General features: G+C 39.8%; 2 protein-coding genes across 3 annotated transcripts in view; both read right to left on the bottom strand.

Moving 5' to 3' along the window:
- Nucleotides 1-3050: 3050 nt before the first annotated feature.
- Nucleotides 3051-14795, bottom strand: LOC138039219 (neuronal acetylcholine receptor subunit alpha-7-like). The gene is made up of 6 exons (XM_068885424.1): nucleotides 14528-14795; nucleotides 13809-13954; nucleotides 7804-7848; nucleotides 6900-7009; nucleotides 6237-6378; nucleotides 3051-5052 (listed from the first exon to the last, which is right to left on the bottom strand). Exons 1-6 carry the CDS (start codon nucleotides 14583-14585, stop codon nucleotides 4057-4059), a joined length of 1497 nt encoding a protein of 498 aa, XP_068741525.1. The 5' UTR covers nucleotides 14586-14795; the 3' UTR covers nucleotides 3051-4056.
- A 3143-nt stretch (nucleotides 14796-17938) lies between these two features.
- The window catches only part of LOC138039215 (uncharacterized), an 18093-nt gene continuing 12516 nt past the window's right edge, over nucleotides 17939-23515 (bottom strand). For both annotated transcript variants that reach the window (XM_068885421.1, XM_068885422.1), the window contains 6 exons: nucleotides 23394-23509; nucleotides 22445-22519; nucleotides 22069-22162; nucleotides 21799-21904; nucleotides 19849-19911; nucleotides 17939-19154 (listed from right to left, as the gene is read on the bottom strand). In XM_068885421.1, coding sequence (XP_068741522.1) covers nucleotides 19026-19154; nucleotides 19849-19911; nucleotides 21799-21904; nucleotides 22069-22162; nucleotides 22445-22519; nucleotides 23394-23509 — 583 coding nt within the window. In that variant the 3' untranslated portion in view covers nucleotides 17939-19025. The remainder of the gene's footprint in view (nucleotides 19155-19848; nucleotides 19912-21798; nucleotides 21905-22068; nucleotides 22163-22444; nucleotides 22520-23393; nucleotides 23510-23515) is intronic.

The following is a 23515-nucleotide window of genomic DNA, read 5'->3' as shown; positions in this document are numbered from 1 at the left end:
AACAAAAGCTGGAAGCTAGCAGACAAATAGACCATCGAGTTCTATGTCTTTTACTCAAAGAGATCAAAATTTAATTACCTAACTATTAAGCAGTTTTATGAAATATGAATTATGCGACATTTGTAAAGCATAAATAATTTTGCGCCTGCTGTTTTGGCCTTGATCTGTTTCCACTTCTTCTTAATCATCAATAGGTGTAATTGTGTAATTTCTCTGACACGCCTAAAGAACTAAGAACACAACATTTCCAAGCGCCGCTACTCCAAGCTCTCTTGTCTGAGTTTATATTCACTTAATTTTTTTCAGAAGAATCGTTACGACCTGATTGGATCGCCATGATGCTAAGAAGGCCTCTACTCTCAAACTTCGTGTACTAACGTCGAGTGTGACACGGATCGTTAGCAGCAATTGACGAACTGACTCAGTTTTTGCCTTTTTTGACGCGCCATTATCTCCTGACATGTGTGATATGTATGAGCTCATAGAAGCACAACAACAGGTAATTGAGCAATGGCACATCAAGTAAAATATTGGGCCGTTTTGGAGAAACTATTTCGAGTGCAAATAAGCGCTAATAAATTGCTACAACTTGCTCGAGGAAAATCACGTGATTATTAATTAGCAATTATTGAATGAGGCTGAGTAGGATATGAAGAATTCTGCAGGTCGAGGAGGGTGTTATCCACCAAGGCCGAAGGCCGAGGTGGATAACATCCTCCGAGATCTGAAGAATTCTTCATATTCTACGAATTAAAGCCGAATTCAATAATTGCTTTATTATTCATCCAAAATATTTTCTTCGCTCAAACTTCTAAACCTTCTCGCAGCCATTTTTCTGCTCAACAAAAATAACACAATCTCGTCCCCAGCTTTTTTCGGTCAACGGTTCAATAATCTGCAGCGGGCTGCACTTTTGACGTCATTGATTCAATATGACTAAGTTTCTTTCCAAATTTGGTGAACAGCAGCTGGTTTTGGTGAATTATGCGTGTGGTTTTAACCAATCAGAAACGGGGAAATATTTTGAATGAATAATAATTAGTAATATACATAAGACAAGCAGAACCAAAGCACGTGTATCACGCAATCACGCAAAAACTGTACCATCGAGGGCTCGCATTTGATTGGCTATCTCTGACTTTTACTCATTGACCAATCAGAATGCTTGGTTTATTCCGCCTTTTTGCACTAAATTACCTTTTTTAGGCACTATGTTACCTGACAAGTGCATTTCTGGTCCGGGTTGCTCGAAGCCTGGTTAGCGCTAACCAGCGTTAAATACCATGGAAACTTATAGGTTTCGATATCTCTTGACCAATGGTTTGCGCAAACCAGGCTTCGAGCAACCGGCCCCTGTTAGCTAATCATGCAGAATGGAGTAAATTTTGTCATGTATATTATTGAATCCAAAAACAGTTAACTAAATTGAAATTTAAGTTTTCCTAGTCTGGGCTAAGCCGCCTCTCCCTCTCTGTCACCTTTATTTTCAATCTTGACCCCAGAGCTCTTCTCTTGACTAAGGGAGAGAAGAGCTCTGGGGAACCCTGAAACAAAGTGTCTTATCATTAGTTTTCGTGAAGAACAATCAAAAGCGTCTCTAATTGGTGCATTCATGTTAGCACGATGAGTGAGCAGGCGCCGTAAGGTTCAAATAGCAAATATTTGGCTATAAGAACCCTACGGCTCATGTTCTCCCACACAGAGTTTCCCAGAGCCTTGGGTCGATCCAAGGCTCTGGTGACGAGAATGCTTCATTTTCTCTTAACCAACCGTTTTCTTCTGTTCTTCTGTTAATTAGCCAATATCATAAATGCCATAATACTCTTTGTTTGTCCCTCCAAAATTTTGCATAAGCATTGTTTCCAGTTTCTCTTGGGATCATTATAAGTCCCAAGAGGAAATAAAAACAACCTCGTCCCCAGGGCGCTTTTCCCGTTGGAGACGAGGCTGAAAATAAAAACTATGCAAACTCAATTTGCATTGGTAATTAATACCCTGGGGACTATGCAAATGAGACTTAAAAGAGGTTACATGTGCTCCACCCCGTCACTCTACTCGAGGCCGCAAAAGGGAAGGGTTTGGCAACCCACCCTCCCAACCATTCGAGTAAATCGAGATTGACCCTCATGGCTCCCATCTTCGCCTGATCTTGGGCTTGTCCCAGGCCACAGCGATTCTGAGGTCGTGTATAAGTTATCAGTGGAATTGAGAGAAGTAAACATTTTGCGTTGTCAGGAAGATGAAAATGGAGGCAGGCTTGGGAAGGCCAGAACGATTCTCCATACCTTATTAACATATCATTGATAACAATACCCAGGGTAGAATATTACACAATGCTTATTCACAATTTTGGAGGGACAAACAATGAGTATTGTGGTATTTATATTGGCTAATCAGAGTTATTTACAATAAAGATACCGTGGAAAATCACAATACTTTTGGCTTGGCTGGCTTTTCAATGCAATGCATCGCGCTTGTGATCAGAATGCACTGCGCATAGATAATGCCGAGCCTCGCTTTGAGCAGGAGTCACCTAAAACCTATACGAAGGATTACCTACCTCTTAATCGTAATATTTTGAAACTTGCGTCTTGTCTTATCTTGTGCTTTCGCCTATAGTCACGCAGTGTCATTTGTTCTATAAAACATTTATCCTGCAGTTTCGCCGTCTTAACCTGAGAATTTTTTCAAGTACTTGGCATATCTTTTGAAATAAACGAGAACAGCTTTTTGTAGTCATCCTTCAGTCTAGAGAATTTTATCTTTTAGACAGGCATAAAGAAGATATTTAAAACTTATGCAAAGAAATCACCAGTCGTCTTAAAATCCCTCGTTTTGATCCTGTAGTACTGAACTCCTCGTTCTATTACGCGTATGTAAAAAAGAATGTCTGCAGCAATTTCATATCCCTGGGCAATACCGTACTAGTTGTCTACGGAGTTGGCAACTAGTTGCCTAGTTGCCTACGTATTAGTTGCCTATGGAGGGGTGTACAGGTGACCTTGACCGATTCAAAAAAACGTCAACCAAATTATCCAAACGGACTAACAAAGAACTTAACATTTATTGACATATTTTGACATCCTATCTTTAATCATTCATTTAAGGTTTTTTAATGCTATACAGGTGTATGTTTTTTACGATTTGCAACAACATATTGCTTTTGTATTTTTACTGACTTTATCTTTGGTCTTCTCACGGATCAAAATTAACCAATTATACGCTTCGTAGTCCTATAACTAATTATTTATACATTTTATTGGACCACACATTAATCATGTAACGTTATTTTCTGCTTCATTCGTGTTTCCATGTATAGTTGAAAAGCTCACCCTGGATGTAGTCTCACAAACTCGGACCACAAATGAAAGCTTCCCAGGGGCTTTTCCTAGTTTCATAGGACATTTTGTTTTTGTCCCATTGTTCTGATAGCGATGTCTCCTCGTTAACCAAACCTTCAGGGACATCCTGGAAAATACTGTCGGAAAGAAAAGCTCCGTTAAGCCTTTCTGTGGACCCTACTGACTTTACTGGCTGCTTGATTCAAAGATAACTTAACTTATGTTACTTATTTCATGTTAATTTTTGTGCATGTTAATGGTAAACGTAATCATAATTTTTCATGGACTAGATCTGAATTCACTTTCTTAACTATTCTTGAGAATAACAAGACCTGTTGTAATTAGTTTTATTCATGACCTTCTTCGCCTAACCAATTTACCTGTTTTTAACTGGACATAAAATTTGCCTGTTAGAGACCATACAGATAGTGTATTCGGGGATCATGATGACTTTGTGAAGCAAAAGTTACTGTACTTTGCTTTCTTGAACTCCTTGGAGTGTTATTCTTGCGATGACTTATGAAATAAGAACACGGACTGAAATAGAAACACAGACACTTCAACCTAGGATCGTAAACCGTCTACCTGGAACTAAGGTAGTTTTCCACCCAGTTGTCGGGTTAAAAATGACGGAATTGTACAGAGATGTCTATGTTTCCAGATAGAGTTGCTGCATGTGTTGTCTCAAAGTGGCAGGAAATCGGCTGCTCGGTATTCAATTCAAATTCTCTGTCGGTGCCGAGAATAAGACACTGAGACAGTTGAACACTACCAAAAGCAGTACAATCCACATAAATAAACGATTGAGAACCTTTGCAGCAAAACGCCACTCCTCTTGGTGTCTTTCTTTTTCATCGTCTTTTTTAGTCCTTTTTACCAGAATATCCAAAGCCTCAGACTGCTTCAAACCTTGAATCACTCGCTTCCGTAAGTTCGGATTTCTTTCATCAAATTTCTTTAATTGAATCGACATGGCTGATTCTGAATTAGGCGGACATGTACTACTGTTATGATTAGTCGCAGGTAAAAAAGGATTTGTAGCTACAGGCTCGGCACTACCGCCACCGTAGAGCCGCTCGCCGAGGGAATGTCTTCTAATATTATGATTTCTAAAAAACCTTTTCGCCCAAGCACAGCTGGAGTCACTAGTGTCGCCATTTCTCTTGACCCGCAATACACTTGCGCACCATTGGCAAATAAACATTCGTACCCAGGCTGGCAGAGGAGTTGGTGCATGGTGATGAAATGTGAGCACGACGCAGGTGAAAACGATGGAGATGAATACATTAATCATCGTCAATGTGTAGTATCGAGAAATCAGCGGCACAACTTCGGAAGTTGCCGGAAGCTCTTCCGCCAGCAACAGGAGTATAACAGTTAACGATAAGAGAACCGTCACGCCGACGTTCATTCTCTCCCCAGACTCCACCGGTAGGAAAAACCCCAGAATTGTTAAAGCTGACATGAGGACACATGGTGTCAAGAAATTCAAGATATAGTACATGGTTCGACGACGAATTACAATGTTATATGTGATGAAAGGATAAGGCTCAGGACAACATCGGTACTTTGTAATGAATTTGGTCACAGGCATCCCAACTAGAACCCACTCTCCATTATCGATGAACGTTGCGGTGTCTCCAGGCCCACTGTGGAATATATCCATACTCAAGCCGTGATAGGACCACGAGCCAAACTTCAGAACACATTTCTGAAAATGAAATAGAGCTGGATGTTCATTTTTAAATGAAAGTGCCCCATAAAGTGAATTCAAATGCACAAAGTCCATGTGTTTATGTCTTCAGTAGTTTCTAACTTGTACCTTTCTGTCAACTTTTGTCTGGATCTCAACTCGCTGTTTAATTTGAATACCGGCTAATTCAGTTTTTTTACTGTTGATATGAAGAACAAGGCAAGTTTTTCTTCTTTTTTCTAGTTTTCTCAATTAATTCGCGATTATGAATCTAAATTATGCCGGATAAATAGTCCAACATTCTGGCCCCATTTGTTCAAACGATGGATAGCGCTATCCGCCGGATAAATCACTATCCATTGGATAACCCAATTGGTTTTACTAGTGTTTATCCACTGGGTAGTGATTTATCCGGTCAAGAGAAAATGAGGGGACAGAGAAGGAGGCTCCCGGTCCAGCCCTTGGGATATGTCATGTCCACGAAAGTTATTTTTAGACGAGCGGAAGTCTTCCGAGACGTCCGCATGCAGGCCAACCTCGGTCCGATGTTTGAGAGAAAATACATATTCATCAGCCTTCCACGTGCGCCATCATTTTCTCTTTTCACTAGAACCTGAGAGCGAAGCAAGACTGCATGCGGACGTCTCGGAAGACAGACTTTCCCTAGAACAAAGACTTCCGCTCGTCTAAAAATAACCTTCGTGGACATAACATATCCCGGCCAACGCCTTGAGCCTCCCTCTCTGTCCCCTCATTTTCTCTTGATCCGGTGGATAGCGCTATCCATCGCTTGAACAACTCGGGCCTGGTTTAGGTTTGTGATAATTATTTAATAACGAAAGCAAAAAAAGGACAGCTATGGTTTACAAAATGCAACAACATCAGTGTAACGACAACAATACAAAAATAAATAAATAAATAAATAAATAAATAAATAAATGACTGAATGAATGAAAGAATAAAAGAACAAACAAACGAACGTTCGTGAGGTACATTTTAATTTTCCTATTGAAGACAAGAACCATATTTGAATTATGACTAAGAAACGTTGAAATGACGCGTTAACTTTGTTAGAGCCAACACACTATAGGTTCATTTAATCTCTGAGTGGGTTTTGCGCACAGTTTTAACGATGACACGACGCATGCCCCGAAGAAGACCTTTTGCCCATAAATGAAAAAAAAATATCCACTTCTTATTACCTGATCATCAAATGGAAAATAAGTAACGTCTATTGTACACGAACTCTTGAAAATTGTCGGGTAGAACCAGCCTACGTCGCCGTTTGAACTCACGGTGAGTCCGTAGTATTCTTCTTTCTCTTTATCGTAATTGTCATTTGCACTAAAGAATAAAATAGGGACAAATAAGCGCTGTAAGCTGTTTAAACGTTGAAACCTCGAAAAATTCTTTATTCGTATTTTCTCTTGATTTTCAGAGGATAAGAAACCCATGCCATCTCCTTTATCTGGCACGAAACGTGGAAACATTCGCTTTAAGGACCCAAAACAATGGTTTTAAGTTGAGTGCTGTCTTTTCCCTTTTTCCCAAATCGGCAACGCGATGAATAACCACATCGTAAATCCTGGCACAAAATGAGAATTCTGTTGCGGCACACGAGAACATCAACTACTTCTTCAAGTCTTCTCAATAGTCACAAACTTACAATGGGAACAAGTTAGGAACATTCATTTCAGAAGTCGGCGGGCACAATATCCCGTTCGATCCGTTTGGCATTTACAATGACATTCCATTCTGACGCTGCAAGGTAAATACCCGTACAGATATTCAACGAAAACTACGGCTTCATCTAAATAAGTATGGACCCCGCAAAGCGCATACGCACTGTGATATCAATTGCTTACTTGTTATACAGTGTGATATCTGGAAGCCAGAGTTTCTTGGAAGATGTTACAAACGACTTAATCCCTCCATAATGGGAGCTATTCCATTTCAATCTGAAGTCATTCCAATACTGAAAAACAAAAGATCATTTTTAACTCCAGTCAAAGAATTAATGCCGAATCGATCTGGTCCCATCAAATGGAATTTTTGCTGAGAAATGAGACAAGATCTTTCCACTTTCAACACAGACAGGCTTTTCGAACGTGTATTTTTGTTATGGAAATTCGCATTGCTTATTGTAGCGATCAGTTTGGATGAATTTCAGCTTTGACGGGATTTTCATAAATGAAAATTGTTGCACGGCACGCAATGCCTGTAGGGTGGACAAGGGACTTTAAAAGGAACCTCCACTAAAACAACAACTTCAAAAACTTTAAAGTACAGAACATAAGGTTTACAATTAAAATTGTTCAAACTTTTTTCAATGAAAGCGTTTGTATCCGAAAAAAATGATTTAAAAAACACTTGTTTTGGTTTTCAAATTTCTCGGTCGCCGCCATTTTGAATAATTGTGACGAGTCGTGGTTGCCGTATTGTTCTGACTCCAAGAGAGTTTGTTCTGGAATACTAGGGAGTTTAAGCACGCGACGTTTTTGAGCTGCGGACGGTAACCGGAAATGAACATGTCGCATGCCCGGACAGTAGTGTCTCCCAGATTTTTAACCCAATCATCTCTAATGGAGGAAAGATACTTAGCAATAAAAAGGTGGTAGTGACAAGACAAGTACAGCTCCCTTCGGGTTGCCGTCCGTGGCTCAAAAACGTCACGTGTTTAAACTCCCTGTTGTTTCAGAACAAACGCCCACGCACGCTTTGCTAGCCTATGTACGAGCTTCTTTACTGCGCGGTTTGATGAATACTTACTAGTCGTACCCACACAATGGTGGTCATAGTTTGTAGTCTTTCATCCTGAAAATGCAAGCGACGAAAAACGAGGTTACTTTTAATAAACTAAAAACACCTTCCTCTCTAAATGATTGTCGATTTCCGAATTAAACGGGCTTGGGGTTTGCATGCAAAGCCCGGCTATTCCTGATGCCTTGTTATGCCCTTTCTCTCTTTTATGTGTTGGTGGCTCCCTGATGGACCGTTTTTCCTTCCTCCAGAAAGTATTTGTGGGAAGGGAATAAGCATTGATGTTCCCAGTTGCTTAATGTTCCATCAGTGAATTAAGCTCTGACTAGGTAGCCACCTGCTAATTGAGTTCAATTTTAGCCACGTTATTCGTAGCCCAGAACCAAATGAAGCTAAATGGATACAATGTTGTGACTGAAAAAAAACCTTTCGCCTGCTATTCATTTACCAGCAATTTATCCCAATAAAATCTTGTGTAAATTGTGTGTAGCGCTTTTTGTACTTATACTAAATAAGACTCGATAACCTAAACTCAAGAAATGCTTGCAAAACCCCTAACAATCTAGGGCTCTAATGTCGGCATGATTCCTGAAAAATTTCTAGCAAGTAGACAGTACAGAAAACAGAGTAAAGCAAATGAAAGAAAGAAGCTTCATTAAAAAAATATTTATCATCGAGATATTAAAGGCAAGTACCATGATAAAATTGCAATGTAGCAAGTGGTGTAATCGACGACTCATGAAGGAACGATAGCGTCCGCTGCGAGCCCTCTCAACCAGATTGCAGGATTCGGTGAATACCGCGAGCTCACGCACTGGGAAAAATATTTATATGTATATATTCATGTTCGACCACAGACGTGAGCCAATCGAGAGACAGTGCTGATGCACGGACTCCACGTGACAATCACGACGGAATGCTATACTTTAAAAGCTACTGAATGCGAAGCTGAACCTGATTGTTGAATATTATGGTATATTTTGGAGAAACCATGGTTGAACATGGATCACCATTCGCGAGACAATTATGGGAAAATATTGCATAATCTAGGAGCCAATCAGCCCCTGAAAACCTCTCCAATCACCTGATCAATAAATACCAAAAACAACTATAATATGTACTTATTGACTGAGTGGGAGGGCCGGACGGGAAAATATTTGGCCTGAGGTCATGTCGTACGGACCGAGCGCAGCGAGGTCCGTGCGCCATGACCTCGGGCCAAATATTTTCCAGTCCGGCCCGACCTAACTCAGTCAATAAGCATTTTATCATATGACCACCGCGCTTTTCCCTTTTTTTTTCCGGGTAACAAAATTCGGAATTCACTGACGTCGCTCGTTTTGACCGAAAAGTCGGGATTTATATAGCAGTTGCAACAAAGTTGTTTTAGTTCGCATCTCGCGCGCGCCGATTGAAAACTATTGAGAAAATCCCCGTATGAGGGCCGTACGCGATCCTAGCAGGGCCGGACGGCTTTTCCGGCCCTGCTCGCGCCATCGCGTACGGCCCTCATACGGGGATTTTCTCAATAGTTTTGCAATGAAAGCGCGCGCGGGGCCGTACGGGTCATATGATAACATTCCATATTTTTGGTTTAACCATAAGTCCATAACCCACTTTCTCGATCTGAGGTGGAATGTGGCAAATCAGTTTTTCGGTTTTATCTATTTTTCGTACGGCGACTGCCGGATCTTTTGTGGCGGCATTGTTTCCTTGCACGATCCATAATTTTGCATTAAGCATGTCATTGAGCATTCCCTCGTGCGGTTACGTGGTTACAGACCAATTAGAGGCGTTGTGGTCATCGACCCCAATTTGATCGGCCATAATTTGGCGGGACCCGTATCATAAATTTAATATTAGGGAGTTTAAGAAACGACGACGGCTACGGCAACGACAACGCCAAAAAGCAGTACTATTATTGGTTAAAAGAACCAAAATGATCGTGCTGCACGTGCCGCACGCATTTTTGAACAACTCTCTCCCGCACTCGTCAAAACTACTACGTGAAATGACCAATTTTAAGGCAGTTTTCACGACAACGTGGACAAACTACAGTGAATCTTTCAGTCCCACTCTTCACTTCAAATCCGTCCTTACCAATCCACTTATAGGACACTTCGCTCATATTGAAGAATATAAACAAGATAGAATAATCATGAAGTACTTAGAATAGCTCAAACTTATATTTTGAAGTGACGTTTTCGTCGCCGTAGCCATCGTCACGGTGGTTTCTTAAACTCCCTATTAATGCAGTAAACTGATGGCCCAAGGCCAAATGAGAGATATCGACACTTCTGGGTTATGGACTTCTGGTTTAACTTATTTCATCGTAGAGTTGATACGCGTCATATTAGACGACAAACATTGCAGTCATTGAAAAACATGGCTCTTAAAGCGTGGTTTCCATATGATCTGCAACGGTCTGCGACGATCGGAAACTGTCTACGTCGGTCTTATCGCAGACGATCGTAAACACAGGAGGCAAATGTTTCCATTTAAATCTGAAGCGATCGCAGACAAGAGTACAACTAATTCTCTGCGAAGCGAGGTGAAAAAGGAGATGAGATGATCTGGGTCCTATTAGCGACACACTATTGTTCGCCTTGAAACACGTCCAATCAGACTTGAAGTAAGTGCGCTCCTTTTCCTCCTCTCTTCGCAGAGGATCAGTGGCACGCTTGTCTGCGATCGCTTCAGATTTAAATGGAAACATTTGCGTCCTGTGTTTACGATTGTCTGCGATAAGACCGACGCAGAAATCTTCCGATAGTCGCAGACCGTTTGCAGATCATATGGAAACCAGGCTTAAAATCAGTAAAATGGCTCCATGCTGTGCCAGTTTTAACACAACTTCTAATGATTTTAGTTCAAAAGAATGAAGAGTTTCATATAGACCGATTGCATAAATGGCGGCCAAAAACGTATTCTTTTGTTTATGTGCAAATTAGACTCACTAGCCTCGCTCTCGAACGACATTTCTATTGTATTTTGTCCATGCAAACGAGGCTAGTGAGTCTAATTAGCACATAAACAAAAGAGTACGTTTTTGGCCGCCATTTATGCAATCGGTCTATAGAGCATCTATTGTTGGTCGCATAATTATGTTAAGAGTTCAAACACTATTAGAACAAGGATCAGACTCGTGGTTCGTACGTGCCGACTAAAAATACTTAAGCTAGTATACGAGTACCGTAAAATGTGGCTTAATTGGAAATTCTGTCTGCCGACGACCGGCAAAAAAGCGTTTGGTTAGGAGATAAATTAGTTTCATTTGCCTCTAATTGGGTGTTCGTTTACACTCTTCCAAAGAGGCTACATTTGTTATCTCCAGCCTACGGACTCCAGCAGCAGCAGAGATTCCATTCAGAAACATGTTTTGTTAACATTGTAAGAAGGGCGAGGTTTCTATTACAGGCTACAAAAGCCAAGACGGTTTATTCAGCACTATTGAATGCTGTTGTTGGAGGTACTAATTTAGGGTTTTTTCCCTAAAAAACCTTCAAGCTCACCAAATTCGAAAAGACCAGAATGGCAGACTATCGCTTTGAAGACATATATATTCGCTAAAACTGATGAAAATTTAGGTGTCTTTCTGTCCTTTAACTTTGAGATACTTATCGCTGCATTAATAACTACATAGGTTTCTGTGAATGCACTTCCCACTTACCCAGGGCATTTTTAATAAAGACCTTGAAGCGTGTAAGTTGCAACTCTTTCCTGGGACCAAAAGGGGGGGATTTTAGGAAACCAATTTTATGCCCAAATATGGACAAAAATAAGATCGAAGCTGCGCACGCGGGAAAATGCACGAGCAACGTTACATCCAAATAAGGAAGTTTTTAAACTCAAAACCCCCCAGCTCTGAAACAGAGTTAAACGCTTCAAGGTCATGAGTAGTGAGCTTCTGATGACGCTTAATTTAATTTAAAAATAGAGGAACCGTAGCCAGGGTAAAACATATTAAAAATTATAAAAACGTTCACTGGCTATATACAGTTAAAACTTTCTAGCTTTCGGCTGTCAGGCTACAGCCTTCAATGGAAATTTCTCCTACCAACAGGCTAAAGACATGTCGTGACCAAACACATTCTGAAGATCGGTCGACGTTCTTTTCAATTCTAGCTCTATCTTTAGCACTTCATCAGTTATCAGGACAATAAATTACACTGTAAGTTTCTAGACTTACTCTGTAATAAAATAGGCATCAAAATCACGCGCCGCTTCCAAAGAGGCTACATTTGTTATCTCCAGCCTACGGACTCCAGCAGCAGCAGAGATTCCATTCAGAAACATGTTTTGTTAACATTGTAAGAAGGGCGAGGTTTCTATTACAGGCTACAAAAGCCAAGACGGTTTATTCAGCACTATTGAATGCTGTTGTTGGAGGTACTAATTTAGGGTTTTTTCCCTAAAAAACCTTCAAGCTCACCAAATTCGAAAAGACCAGAATGGCAGACTATCGCTTTGAAGACATATATATTCGCTAAAACTGATGAAAATTTAGGTGTCTTTCTGTCCTTTAACTTTGAGATACTTATCGCTGCATTAATAACTACATAGGTTTCTGTGAATGCACTTCCCACTTACCCAGGGCATTTTTAATAAAGACCTTGAAGCGTGTAAGTTGCAACTCTTTCCTGGGAACAAAAGGGGGGGATTTTAGGAAACCAATTTTATGCCCAAATATGGACAAAAATAAGATCGAAGCTGTGCACGCGGGAAAATGCACGAGCAACGTTACATCCAAATAAGGAAGTTTTTAAACTCAAAACCCCCCAGCTCTGAAACAGAGTTAAACGCTTCAAGGTCATGAGTAGTGAGCTTCTGATGACGCTTAATTTAATTTAAAAATAGAGGAACCGTAGCCAGGGTAAAACATATTAAAAATTATAAAAACGTTCACTGGCTATATACAGTTAAAACTTTCTAGCTTTCGGCTGTCAGGCTACAGCCTTCAATGGAAATTTCTCCTACCAACAGGCTAAAGACATGTCGTGACCAAACACATTCTGAAGATCGGTCGACGTTCTTTTCAATTCTAGCTCTATCTTTAGCACTTCATCAGTTATCAGGACAATAAATTACACTGTAAGTTTCTAGACTTACTCTGTAATAAAATAGGCATCAAAATCACGCGCCGCTTTAGAAAGATGAAGGCCAGAGAGTATTTTGCGAACAAAGCTGACTATTTGCAGAGTGGATGCACCATACAATGATAAGGATAAGGAAACAACCGCATATTTATCTCACTATACAAGCGGCGAAAGATTCAACCTTTTTTAATTGCACAACGATGCTGAGCAGGAACCCTGCATGAGACTACTTGTACAATTTTAAATCTTTTTAGCCTTCGTTCGTCTTTGCAATGTGCTGCTTACCAAATCCAAGTTGTTTAGATAAACTCTCTTGTGTCGAATTATTTTGTGTCATGATTTTTTTTTTCACCTAAATCGACCTAAAATTGTGGTTTTTATCTTGCAAGCGAAATGTTTCAATCATGATTTACAGTACCACGACTCAGCAGGAAAAGGGAGATATTACCATACGCCCTATGTCGCCGCAATAGCTCGGACGAAAAGTATGTATTATTTATATTCGTACACACCACATCAATAAAATTAGGAAACTGGCTTAAATGAAGCAAAACCGTTCTCTTTTTCTCTCCATGTGGGCATTATTTAAGAATGTACCATGTTTTTTCTTACAGCACACGAAAAAAAGAAATTTTATTGCTATTGTATTGTTTGGTTACAAACTCTTTGGTGTTTTGGAGAATGCATGTATTTTCATTGAAACTACAAGCAAGATACAATCCAAAAAAAGCTTCTTCAAAATAAGCAATCCAACGATCCGTTTTGATTACTTTTCTCAAGGTTAGGAGATCCGCAGAACTCCAAGCACCTCAAAAAGGCTAAACGTGCGGAATATATTCATATTACACTTTCCGAGTATCGTATTCAAGTCTGAACGAGTTATTACGGTCATGTAATTAGTCGCGACAAGAGACTTACCAGATCAATAATCTGATTGAGTGCGATGTCAAACTTAACTTTGACAGCTATGGTTTTCACTTTCTGAGGAATGATATTGGTACTATAGTTACAGAACAGATCTGTCTGGAGCCCCTTCAAGTCTTCATAGTATTGCTTCCTAGCAGCTGCCAAAGAAAAAAAAAATGAAGAAAACAAGCTTGCGTTAGCGATCTATCAGCTCAGCAGCAAAGAAATACCAGTCACAAGTTATAAAAAATTAAAAAATGCAAATATTTTTGAAATCTTGCTTGGTCAATGGAGGAAACTAAAGCTTTATGCGAATTTTTTTCACTGAGTCAAAGTTCGCCGATTGATGCTGAAAACGAAAAGGCCCTATTGTTAGAAAACATAAAAAAGTGCGATGAACAATTCCAGATAAGCAAAAAACTACAATTAAGTTCTTGCCGCCCCTAAATATAATTTAAAAACTAAGTTTTATTGCATTCAATAGGGAATCTATTTTCGACAAGAAGCTGTATGATGTAAATTACCGAAGAGCAAGCGAGGTGTTGGGTTTTAAAGGAGTTTTATTTCAAACTGGCCAGCGCTGGTCAAAACAGGGACCGTGCTGTCTCAAAAAATGGTAATCTTCAATCGTCCACAAAACTAATTTGAAAACTGAATCAGACCATTCGCAAACTAACTAAAAAAAATTTTCAATTACAAAATTATGAGCTTGTAGCAATCGTGTAGCTTACCTATTGAATTAACGTAAAACAGCAGGTATAGAAGGAGTTTTTCCGTAGCCTTACACATTTCTGACTGAAACCAAGATCTCAATACAGACTACAAATTCACACAAGCGGTGAGAACCCAAACACTCTGTCATCGGCAGGGAATGTCAGCAAATAAAACTCCCTTTGAGTTGTTTTTTAACAATGCGGTTACAAGTCCTTCCTTATCGCTCCAGTGCAAGGAATTCAGGATTTGCGGAAATTCGTGGATGCTAAAGTGATATGAAATGGTTTTTCTGTTACTTTTTGATAACATGGTTCCCGCGCGCGAATATGGGTGTAATGTAGCCATTGGCAGTCGGCCTAGCAATTAATTAATCATAGCATCGAAATTAACGAGCTAATCTAGCTTTCTGATTTAGTGAATTTTATAAACAAGAGTTCGCAGATTCCTTGGCAGAAAAAACATACTAAAATTTTCCAGGTGAAGTTAGATCAGCTCTTAAGTTATGCTAGTGCGACTAGACGCTTTTCGAATGATGTACTTATCAAATACCATTAAAAAATAATTACATGGCTTCATGAATCCTTATTCCGATATAAATCTCCTTTTCCTATTTCTTTTAACTATGTTTCAAGTCAAATGAATGATTCCTAATTACATATCAAGAAGAATTACGGAGTCATGGGCGTTGGCGATTTATATTTCTAGCGTTATTTTTTCTTTCATGGGAAAACTGCCAAGGAGGTCATTAAATTGGAACTCAACTTCAATTTACAAGTCATGACGGTGTTCTCGTTCTCCAACGTATTTATCAATGAAGTAGAGGAACCGAAAAACACAATGCGCACAATACTTTTGACAATTGTGATCGGACTCCAAAAAGCCGTTTGCCGACAGTTTCAACATGTTTCATAGAGTCAGTTACTGAAAAGCTCAAATAATCACTTCAATGCGTTTTTCCTCACAAGCCCTAATGTTTTAAGCTTGTATTTTAGCTGTTGCGCCGTAGGACGCCATGTTGCATGATATCAACTTTGACGAACCGTGGCCGCGGCATAAGAATGAATTCTCGTTCTGTAGACAAAACACTGTTCAGAAAAGCGTACAACAATAATGTGTTTGTCACTTTTCAAAATTTCTCAGAAAATATCTTGAATATAGACGTTGATAAGAAGAGGTTTTGAGACAGCGACTAAATTAAATGGAACAAATAATTATAACAGATTTAGTCCCCAATGATTTCTCAATTTCACTAATTATTTTTTTGCAAATCAAAACTCAGCAGTTTGTTACTGTTTACCTCTGAATGTCAGGGTTAAATATTCTACTTACAAGTGAAACCTTTTTGTGACAAACGATATGGCCAGGAGTATTTGCATTCGAAGGTTCAAAATCTTAGCTATAGTTTATTCTCCAGACCATTGCGGTAACTGTCACTACATAAAGAAGAACTATCGGTGTTATTAACGCCCTCCTTTGTTACATCGTGCACTGGGGCAGAGCTAGTTATAGCCTGCATAGCAGCCGTTTTTTGGCAGGCGGCCGCTTGTACAAGGTCTAAAGTTCGTAATGGGCCGCCATTTTGAAAGAACACGGCCGAAAGAGGATTGAGACGAGGGGTGGTGAGGCGAGAAAAAAAACTCTCTCCCCTTCCCCTTCCCCCACTACCATTTCATACTGTCCTCCTCTCACTGAGTGCAATTTTTTGACTGGCCTCAGGCATCTTTTAGATGTCGGCCAATAGTTCTTACCAAAACAAAAATACGCCTGCTTGGCAGGCCAAGTTAGCTCCGTCCTGTCGGAGCCTTGGAAAAGTACCAAAAAGAAAAAGGGACTGTCCATTGTGGACGTAGTCTTGCGTCGTCAGAAAGGTGGTAGGTCAAGGGAAGCTGAAAGCTGAGACGAGAACAGGAGAACATAAAAATAAACCGATCTTTTATTAGACAACATAACCGTTTACTGAGCATAAAAAACGGCGGGCTTCTGATAAAATATATTTTGTTTATTTATCAATTATTCCATAAGCGCGCGTTGGATATGAGATGGTAAATAGCCAACGAGGTGCGTAGCGCCGAGTTGGCTATAACCAGTCTCATATCCAACAAGCGCTAATTGAATAATTGTTTTATTAAATTCCTTCAAATCAAAAAATTTGTAATTACGAAATACGAGCGGAAAAAGCGAGCAAATCCGAGCGAAATCGAAAAAAACTTGATGAGAACTGATGCGATGTTGTGTAATACTTTGTTGTCAGACAGACGCAGGCTCATCTTGCCTTTTCGCGTACTTTTAAACGTCGGAATTGATCCAAACTTTCTTCAAAAAAAGTTTTTTTTTCCCTTTTTAGCTTTATTCAAAGAGAAATTTCGCTTTCCGGCGAAAACATTTTTAGTTTGGCGACGCTTAACGCAATCATTTACCATATAAGGTCAAACCAAGGTATATGAGCTGATAACCGAGATTAAGTAAACCAATCAGAGCACGCGAAATGCATTATCCGAGGTTGAGAATTTAATAATTAATGTTAAACGTGTGATTTGACCCTGATGGATTCAAAGAGAAAGAAAAAAAAGTACCTCACTTTATTTCATTCGCCCGACCGGGGTTAACATGGAACATCTACTTCATTCCAATAGAGGAAACGCTCCGTTCGACAATAAACAACATGGCAGGACAATTGACACCTGAAACTAGTTTAATTAATGGAATAACTCCCACGAGTGTCTTATAGCTCGGGAAAAAGAGCATCCGAACTAGTAATTGGAAGGTCGTAATTACGAGTCGTGGAATTTTTTCCCCGAGTCAATATCGAAGAAAAAATACACCTCCTCATTCAAGAGAGGATGAGGTAAGGGAGCAAATCCCCCATAAATAGTTTTTTTAAAATCTAATATTAGCGCCTGGTTAAGCTACGCAGCTGTTTTTAGAGAGACACCTGATTGGCCAGTTGTAATGACGTAATGAAATTTTAAATATGCGAAAGTGCAACCTCGTTCCCAGGGTCCTCTCTCTTCCTTCCTCGAGGAAGGAAGAGAGAGGACCCTGGGAACGAGGTTGGCGAAAGTGTTCAATACGTTTTTCATATACGCATCTCAAAGTTATACAGCGAGTGCGAACAAACTCACGTTCGCTTCCACATTCTCGTCTCTGAAAGATTCCTCGCTACTTTCAGTTTCTTTTCTTTTCTTTTCAGGAAATGACGAATCTTGCCTCTAATGCTCATTGCGTTAAAACTACACTTTAAAAAAACACACTGAAAAACGTGATCACATATTTCTAGAGACAAGATTTGGACGCTGCATGGACGTGACACAGTCGGAAAATCTCATCACCGGCCCTGATAATCTAACCGCGCGTCATTGGGAACGAGAACTTAAAATAGCTTTGCGAAACTAAAAATAGATTTTAAAAACTACGATAGGCCATGGGGATCCGTTCTCTTATCTCATTTTATTATATAAGCTGTATCAAACAGTCGAAGAGAAATGTCGTATCTCCGCGCGGCCATGTAATATCCTCTATTTATTTACCGGAGTGACCCTCTGACATCTTCATTACAATAGCCTTTGTTTTTGTTCATTAAGGAGGCTCGAAAGGGTACTTCCCTACAGCAGTGGTTGTCCGGGCAATAGTAACAGATTAAAAAACTGGCAATCCTATAAGAAGGCCAGCATTTCGAAATCAGTCAAACTATTGAAGGGCAATATTATGCAGGGCCACAACTGTTGCCATGGTTAGGGTACAACACTGCCAAAACACCCTCTAAAACAAGTATCAAACCAATTCGTCGAGTCAAATACGTTATATAGGAAGTAGAATTTGAGATAATTATTTAGCTCCCCATTCGCGAATTTATGTATTGTTCGAGTTTTCGGTTTTAAGCGCCATCATTAGGTTTGGCGCAAAAAAATTTACTAAATGCCGTTTCTCGGAGCCGAAAACGCGCAGTTGTACTTGTACTAAAAATGAAATGTCTTCAATAAAGGCAGGCAAGGGACGGATTGTGCGTCTTGACGAAATATTGGCTTTAACACGTCTTCAAAAAGGCACTTTCCAAAAAAGTGCAAAATTTGACCTAAGTTGTATAATGGAAAAGACTCACTTCAAATATTTGCCAAAGTTCGTCCCTAATTGATTATGTTGCGTCAATGGTAGAAAAACAGCAAATTTCCTTTGCGTAATGAGAAATAACGAATGTTTTACTATGTAGAAAAACTCAACAAGATCATGTCTGGAGTTGACCGTTTCCTTCGTTATGAGTGAAATATGGATTGGACTTTTACCACTTGCTGCTCAGGTACTTTCCCCAAACGAAATCAATACAGCTTCGCTTTTGCTTAAGGTAGAATCCTCAGTCGATTGGCCGTAGGTCTCCACGAACACGTTCCTTGTCCTTCTTCATGTAACGATACAAATGGCTGGGAGCCCAGCCAGATCCACGAGTTCAGAGTCAAGTCACTCGCCCAACTGAACAGTACTCCACGCATATATTATTGTTCTCTTTCAAAGCTTTGCCACTCATCGAGGATCAACATACGTGTCATCCCTTGAAGACTCTTCTTGAGGATCATTATTAGGGCCATGGAGGTTTTCTGCGATCTGCTGCTCTAGGGATCCCATCTCATTTCCTTGCACTTGGGTTACTGCCTATATCAATAAAAAGAAATTTCTCAAACAAGAAAACTAATAAGTGCTGATAATTGGCTATAAGCCAAACATGTTTTCGTCAACACCATTTAAGGGAAGTGGTCAAAACTACTACACTCGAACAGGACCCACCAAACCACAAAATAGATGGTGGTGTCGTCTGCACCCCCCTTGCTTAACGTCAAAAGAAGGTGTCTATATTGCATAGCCATCCCTCTATCCAGCAGTAAAAGATTACAGTGAGATTCAAACCTCACTTTTCTTGTTTGTCTAGTAATGCCGACTCTTGCTAGCTGAATATTCCTGTGTCAACTCAAATTTAAAAGCAAATAAAATGTTGTCGGTAATGTTCATGTGATAAGTTCGAAGTTGGTGGTGGCTTTGAGAACCCCCCTACCCCAAAGGTCGGTCCTGTTCGAGTATAGTAGTTTTTACCGGTTCCCTAAGTCATTTATCATCATGCATTCCTATGTCATCTCGAGCCACCAAAAAGCAAGCCAAAAGGTGGAAAGGCTTCGGAACCACAGTGCCTCTATTATAATCAAATTAAATTTCCATATAGGTCCAATAAATTGATCACTTTCCGTCGTCAGTGATGTCAAAGCAAAGATCAGACACTTGGGCAAAACAAAACAAACAAGGACGAAAAGAATGAATTACGCCAAAAACAAAAACATTAACAACAATACTGTACCTGTCCATTCCAAAACAGCTTAAAGGTTGGCAGCGTCGTAACAGCTTGTTGGTACTTTAACACCTATGATTACGATTACACGTTGAAAATCAGAGCCAAGATCGGTACACAGAATCAAGTTTGCAAAAGGACAACCGTATTGTTTAATCTCGTAAGATGAATAATTCGTATGCGACGCGTTTGGCATGACATATTAGGGAGCTTACGAAACGATGACGCCGACTGCATCGACGACGCTACAAAACAATAGGTTTAGTGAGCAAAAACAATGGTTCTGCACGCTCTGCACGTGCGTTTTACATTTTGGTACATTTCTTTGCCGTCATCTCCTAAATGACGACGTGAAATGACCAAATTCAAGGTTCTGTGGACGACGTTAGCACATAACGATGAATTTTCAGTTCTCTCTCTACTCTTTCAGCCCACTCATACCAGTTTAATTCCTCGACAGTTACTTCACATTTTTAACACGAAGCGACATGAAATAGTTTCGTAGTTATATGAATAACGCGAATTTGTATTTTTAAATGAAGTCCTCGTAGCCGTCGTCGTCCTCGTTTCGTAAGCTCCCTAATGAAATACGATGACGAAGATTACGCACAAAGTACTATGTTCGTTTGAAAAGCATTATACGTCAGATCCGTCTTGCGCATCTTGAACCCATCCTTCGCTTCTCCAAAGATAAACTGAATAGAGTCATTTTTACGTCACTATGACAACAAATTTTTTTTGCGCCACTGAGCTCAGAAAGAACCTATAGACCTCTATAGGCCGCCTCTATTCTCTTTCTTTAATGCTACTAAGCCTTTTATTTCGTTTCCACGGTTCGTGCTGGATTTTGTCTATAAAATTCCAGGAGTATTCAAGGAGTTTTCAAGAACCAGAAATTGAGCTTTCAAGGAGTCTTTATGAGACGATATCTATGCCATACATAGTGTTTCAGTGTTTCTTTTCTGAAAAAGCCGACCTTGATATTCCTTACCACAGCCTGCAAGTTAAGTGCACGGATGGGCATTTTTATTCTTGGCTTTAATGTTTCTCTAATAGCCAATTTTGAGCTCAATTTTTGAAATGTCTCTTTAACTTAGCATGATGGAATCTCAACAGTTTTCACCCAAGCAAAAATTCAAGGAGTTTTCAAGGAGTTTTCAAGCAGTTTTCCGCAAAATCCTTTTTTTCAAGGGCTTTTCAAGCGCCCTTGAAGTCCAAAATTAAACCCTAGGGTTTTTCAAGGACTTCAAAGAGTAGCACGAACCTTGTGTTTCAAAATGAGGGTAGTAGGTCTGATTCACATAAGGACAAAAAAATGTAAAAGTGGTCGCCATTTTTGAAAGTGGTTTATGGAGATAAGCTTCTTGTCTCTTCAGCCGACCGCACACTAGAGCTATCAGCTAAGCAACGTCACGTTTCACTCGTGACTGTTGGCGTAAGCAAGTTCCCCCACTGTGCAATGACGTTTTGAGCGCTTATGTTCACGCGTGTCATCGGCGCCGAATATTCAACATGTTGAATAATTTTTGGCACGAGTGAACCTTTCCTCCAAGTGTGTGCGCGTGAAAATTAAAGCTATCGCCTAGCTTTATGCCATCTTGAGAGTGTATCCGATTACGTGTGGACAGTGAAGACGATTCGAAAACGATTGGAAACTGCGTGTGGACGCGGATATTCTTGAACCCGAAAAAAAAAAAATTGCGGATACAAAAGTTTTCGGATACGTGAGCACGGTGCGGGAACATTTACATGTAAAATATCTCGGAATCGTGGTAAATTCTTATCAGCATCGTGTAAAACCCTTAAAAGCTTTTTTCACACTTTATAACAGTTCGTAAACTTCATTCTGCTTATTTATTGTCTCTAGTAAGAGTGCAAAACAAACTTGAAAACATCACAGCTTTACTAAACAAATTCAGGTACAAGTAATGAAGACATGGATTCTAGGACCCAACTCACCCTTAATTCGTCAACATTCACGCGCGTAAACAGAGCCTGCTCGTTCATTCCATACTTAGCATTGAGTGAATCATAAGCATCCATTACAGACTTGCATGAAGAACACCTGAAATGAAGTATTTAAAAACAGGAGAACTGAAAACACCTTTTTTTTTGCAAATTGAAGTAAAGGTTGCTGAGAGTTTGGAAGTGTGGAATTTTGACACCGACGCCGGAAGAAAACCACAATACAACTGATTACGAACACAACGAATTCATCTTTTAACTCACCATTTGGCGTGAAACTGTACGACAATAAGCTTTCCACGCAGGCTTAAGACCTCGCTCCACTGATCAATGCTTGTGATGTTTTTTATCTTAACAACTAAAAGAAAAATCTTCGATTAGATAACTTATCGACACGTTCACACTTATCACCAAAAGTTAGTTTAAGAAAATTCCGGCAATGGTTGATCTTACATTACCGAGGAAACATTATTGCGTAGAAAATGATTCCCTAAATGCTTACTTGTTGGCGGACCATGCATTTGCATTCAGCAAAAAGACGTTGACAACATTCCAGGGTCTCGGGCCTGCTTTCCCATCTAAGAGTTACGAACAAAGAAAACAAGAAAGTAAAGATGGGCGATTGAGCTGAATAGACTACCTGCTCCTTCCCCTTGGGTAACCACCCCATGCTGATCTGCTCTTTGCACGACCAGAGCTGCACGCGACGACAAACCTGTCATGGGTAAGAGAATCACAGAATAAGCAGAACTAATATAAAGGCTGAGAATATTACATTGCATTGTTTTCCTTTCCAGAAAGTACAAAGCAACAGCAAGCATTTATTTTTACCTACATTTAAAACAAAATCTTTCGCTACCTCAACTGGAGGGGTAAGGGACATCAAAGGAAAGAAAAATGAAAAACACCGTGGAAAATGAAACACTAGAGCAGGCCTGTTTTTTGGGTAGACGGCTGAAAATGTACTGAAATATTTTGAGCAAGTTCTATAAAGTTTCATGACTCTAAGCTACAGTAAAACCCCGCATACAAGAACACCTTTTTTGGGGGTTCAGGCTGATTGGGTTCTTATATATCGGGTATTTTAGGTGAAATCAGCCTGAAAGTGTTCTTAAGTGTTCTTAATTTTCTACTTCTAAAAAAATGTAAGGGATTTACTAACTATGATGAAATACACAGTAAGTGAAATTACTAGCATTTATAGAGAGATCTTAGTGCAATACCACAGTAAAGCTAAAGACACTGTTTGTTCTATTAAACTGAAAAGGGAAGAGTTTTTATATATAAGAACAACTTTCAATTTTCAGGCTGAATGTGTTCTTATATATATGCTCCTTTTTTACCAAATTTCAGCCTGGGTGTTCTTAATCCACAAGTTCTTGTACGCGGGTTTTTACTGTACAGCTATGGAGAAAGTTCTAAAGCAAGGTAAAATACTAACATTAAGAGAATTTTCTTTGTTTTAAGACAAGACAGAAATTCGTTTTCCGTTAACCGCAAACAAAAATCCAGAGATGGTGATACTCGACCGGAGCTACTGGGCTCCTGTACTGGACTATTACTGTACCCTGCATGTTGCACAAATTCACCTGCTGCCTCTAAACTACTTTCCATGTCAGAGATCCGTATTTGTGGAAATGACGTCATAAGGACGAAATCACTCGACTCCTTCTTGTCATCCTCAGACCACAGTCTTCTAACTTCCCTTAAA

The sequence above is a fragment of the Montipora capricornis genome, chromosome 2 (assembly GCF_036669925.1).
Source record: "Montipora capricornis isolate CH-2021 chromosome 2, ASM3666992v2, whole genome shotgun sequence".
Classification (NCBI taxonomy): domain Eukaryota; kingdom Metazoa; phylum Cnidaria; class Anthozoa; order Scleractinia; family Acroporidae; genus Montipora; species Montipora capricornis.
This window is presented reverse-complemented; position numbering and strand designations above follow the sequence as displayed.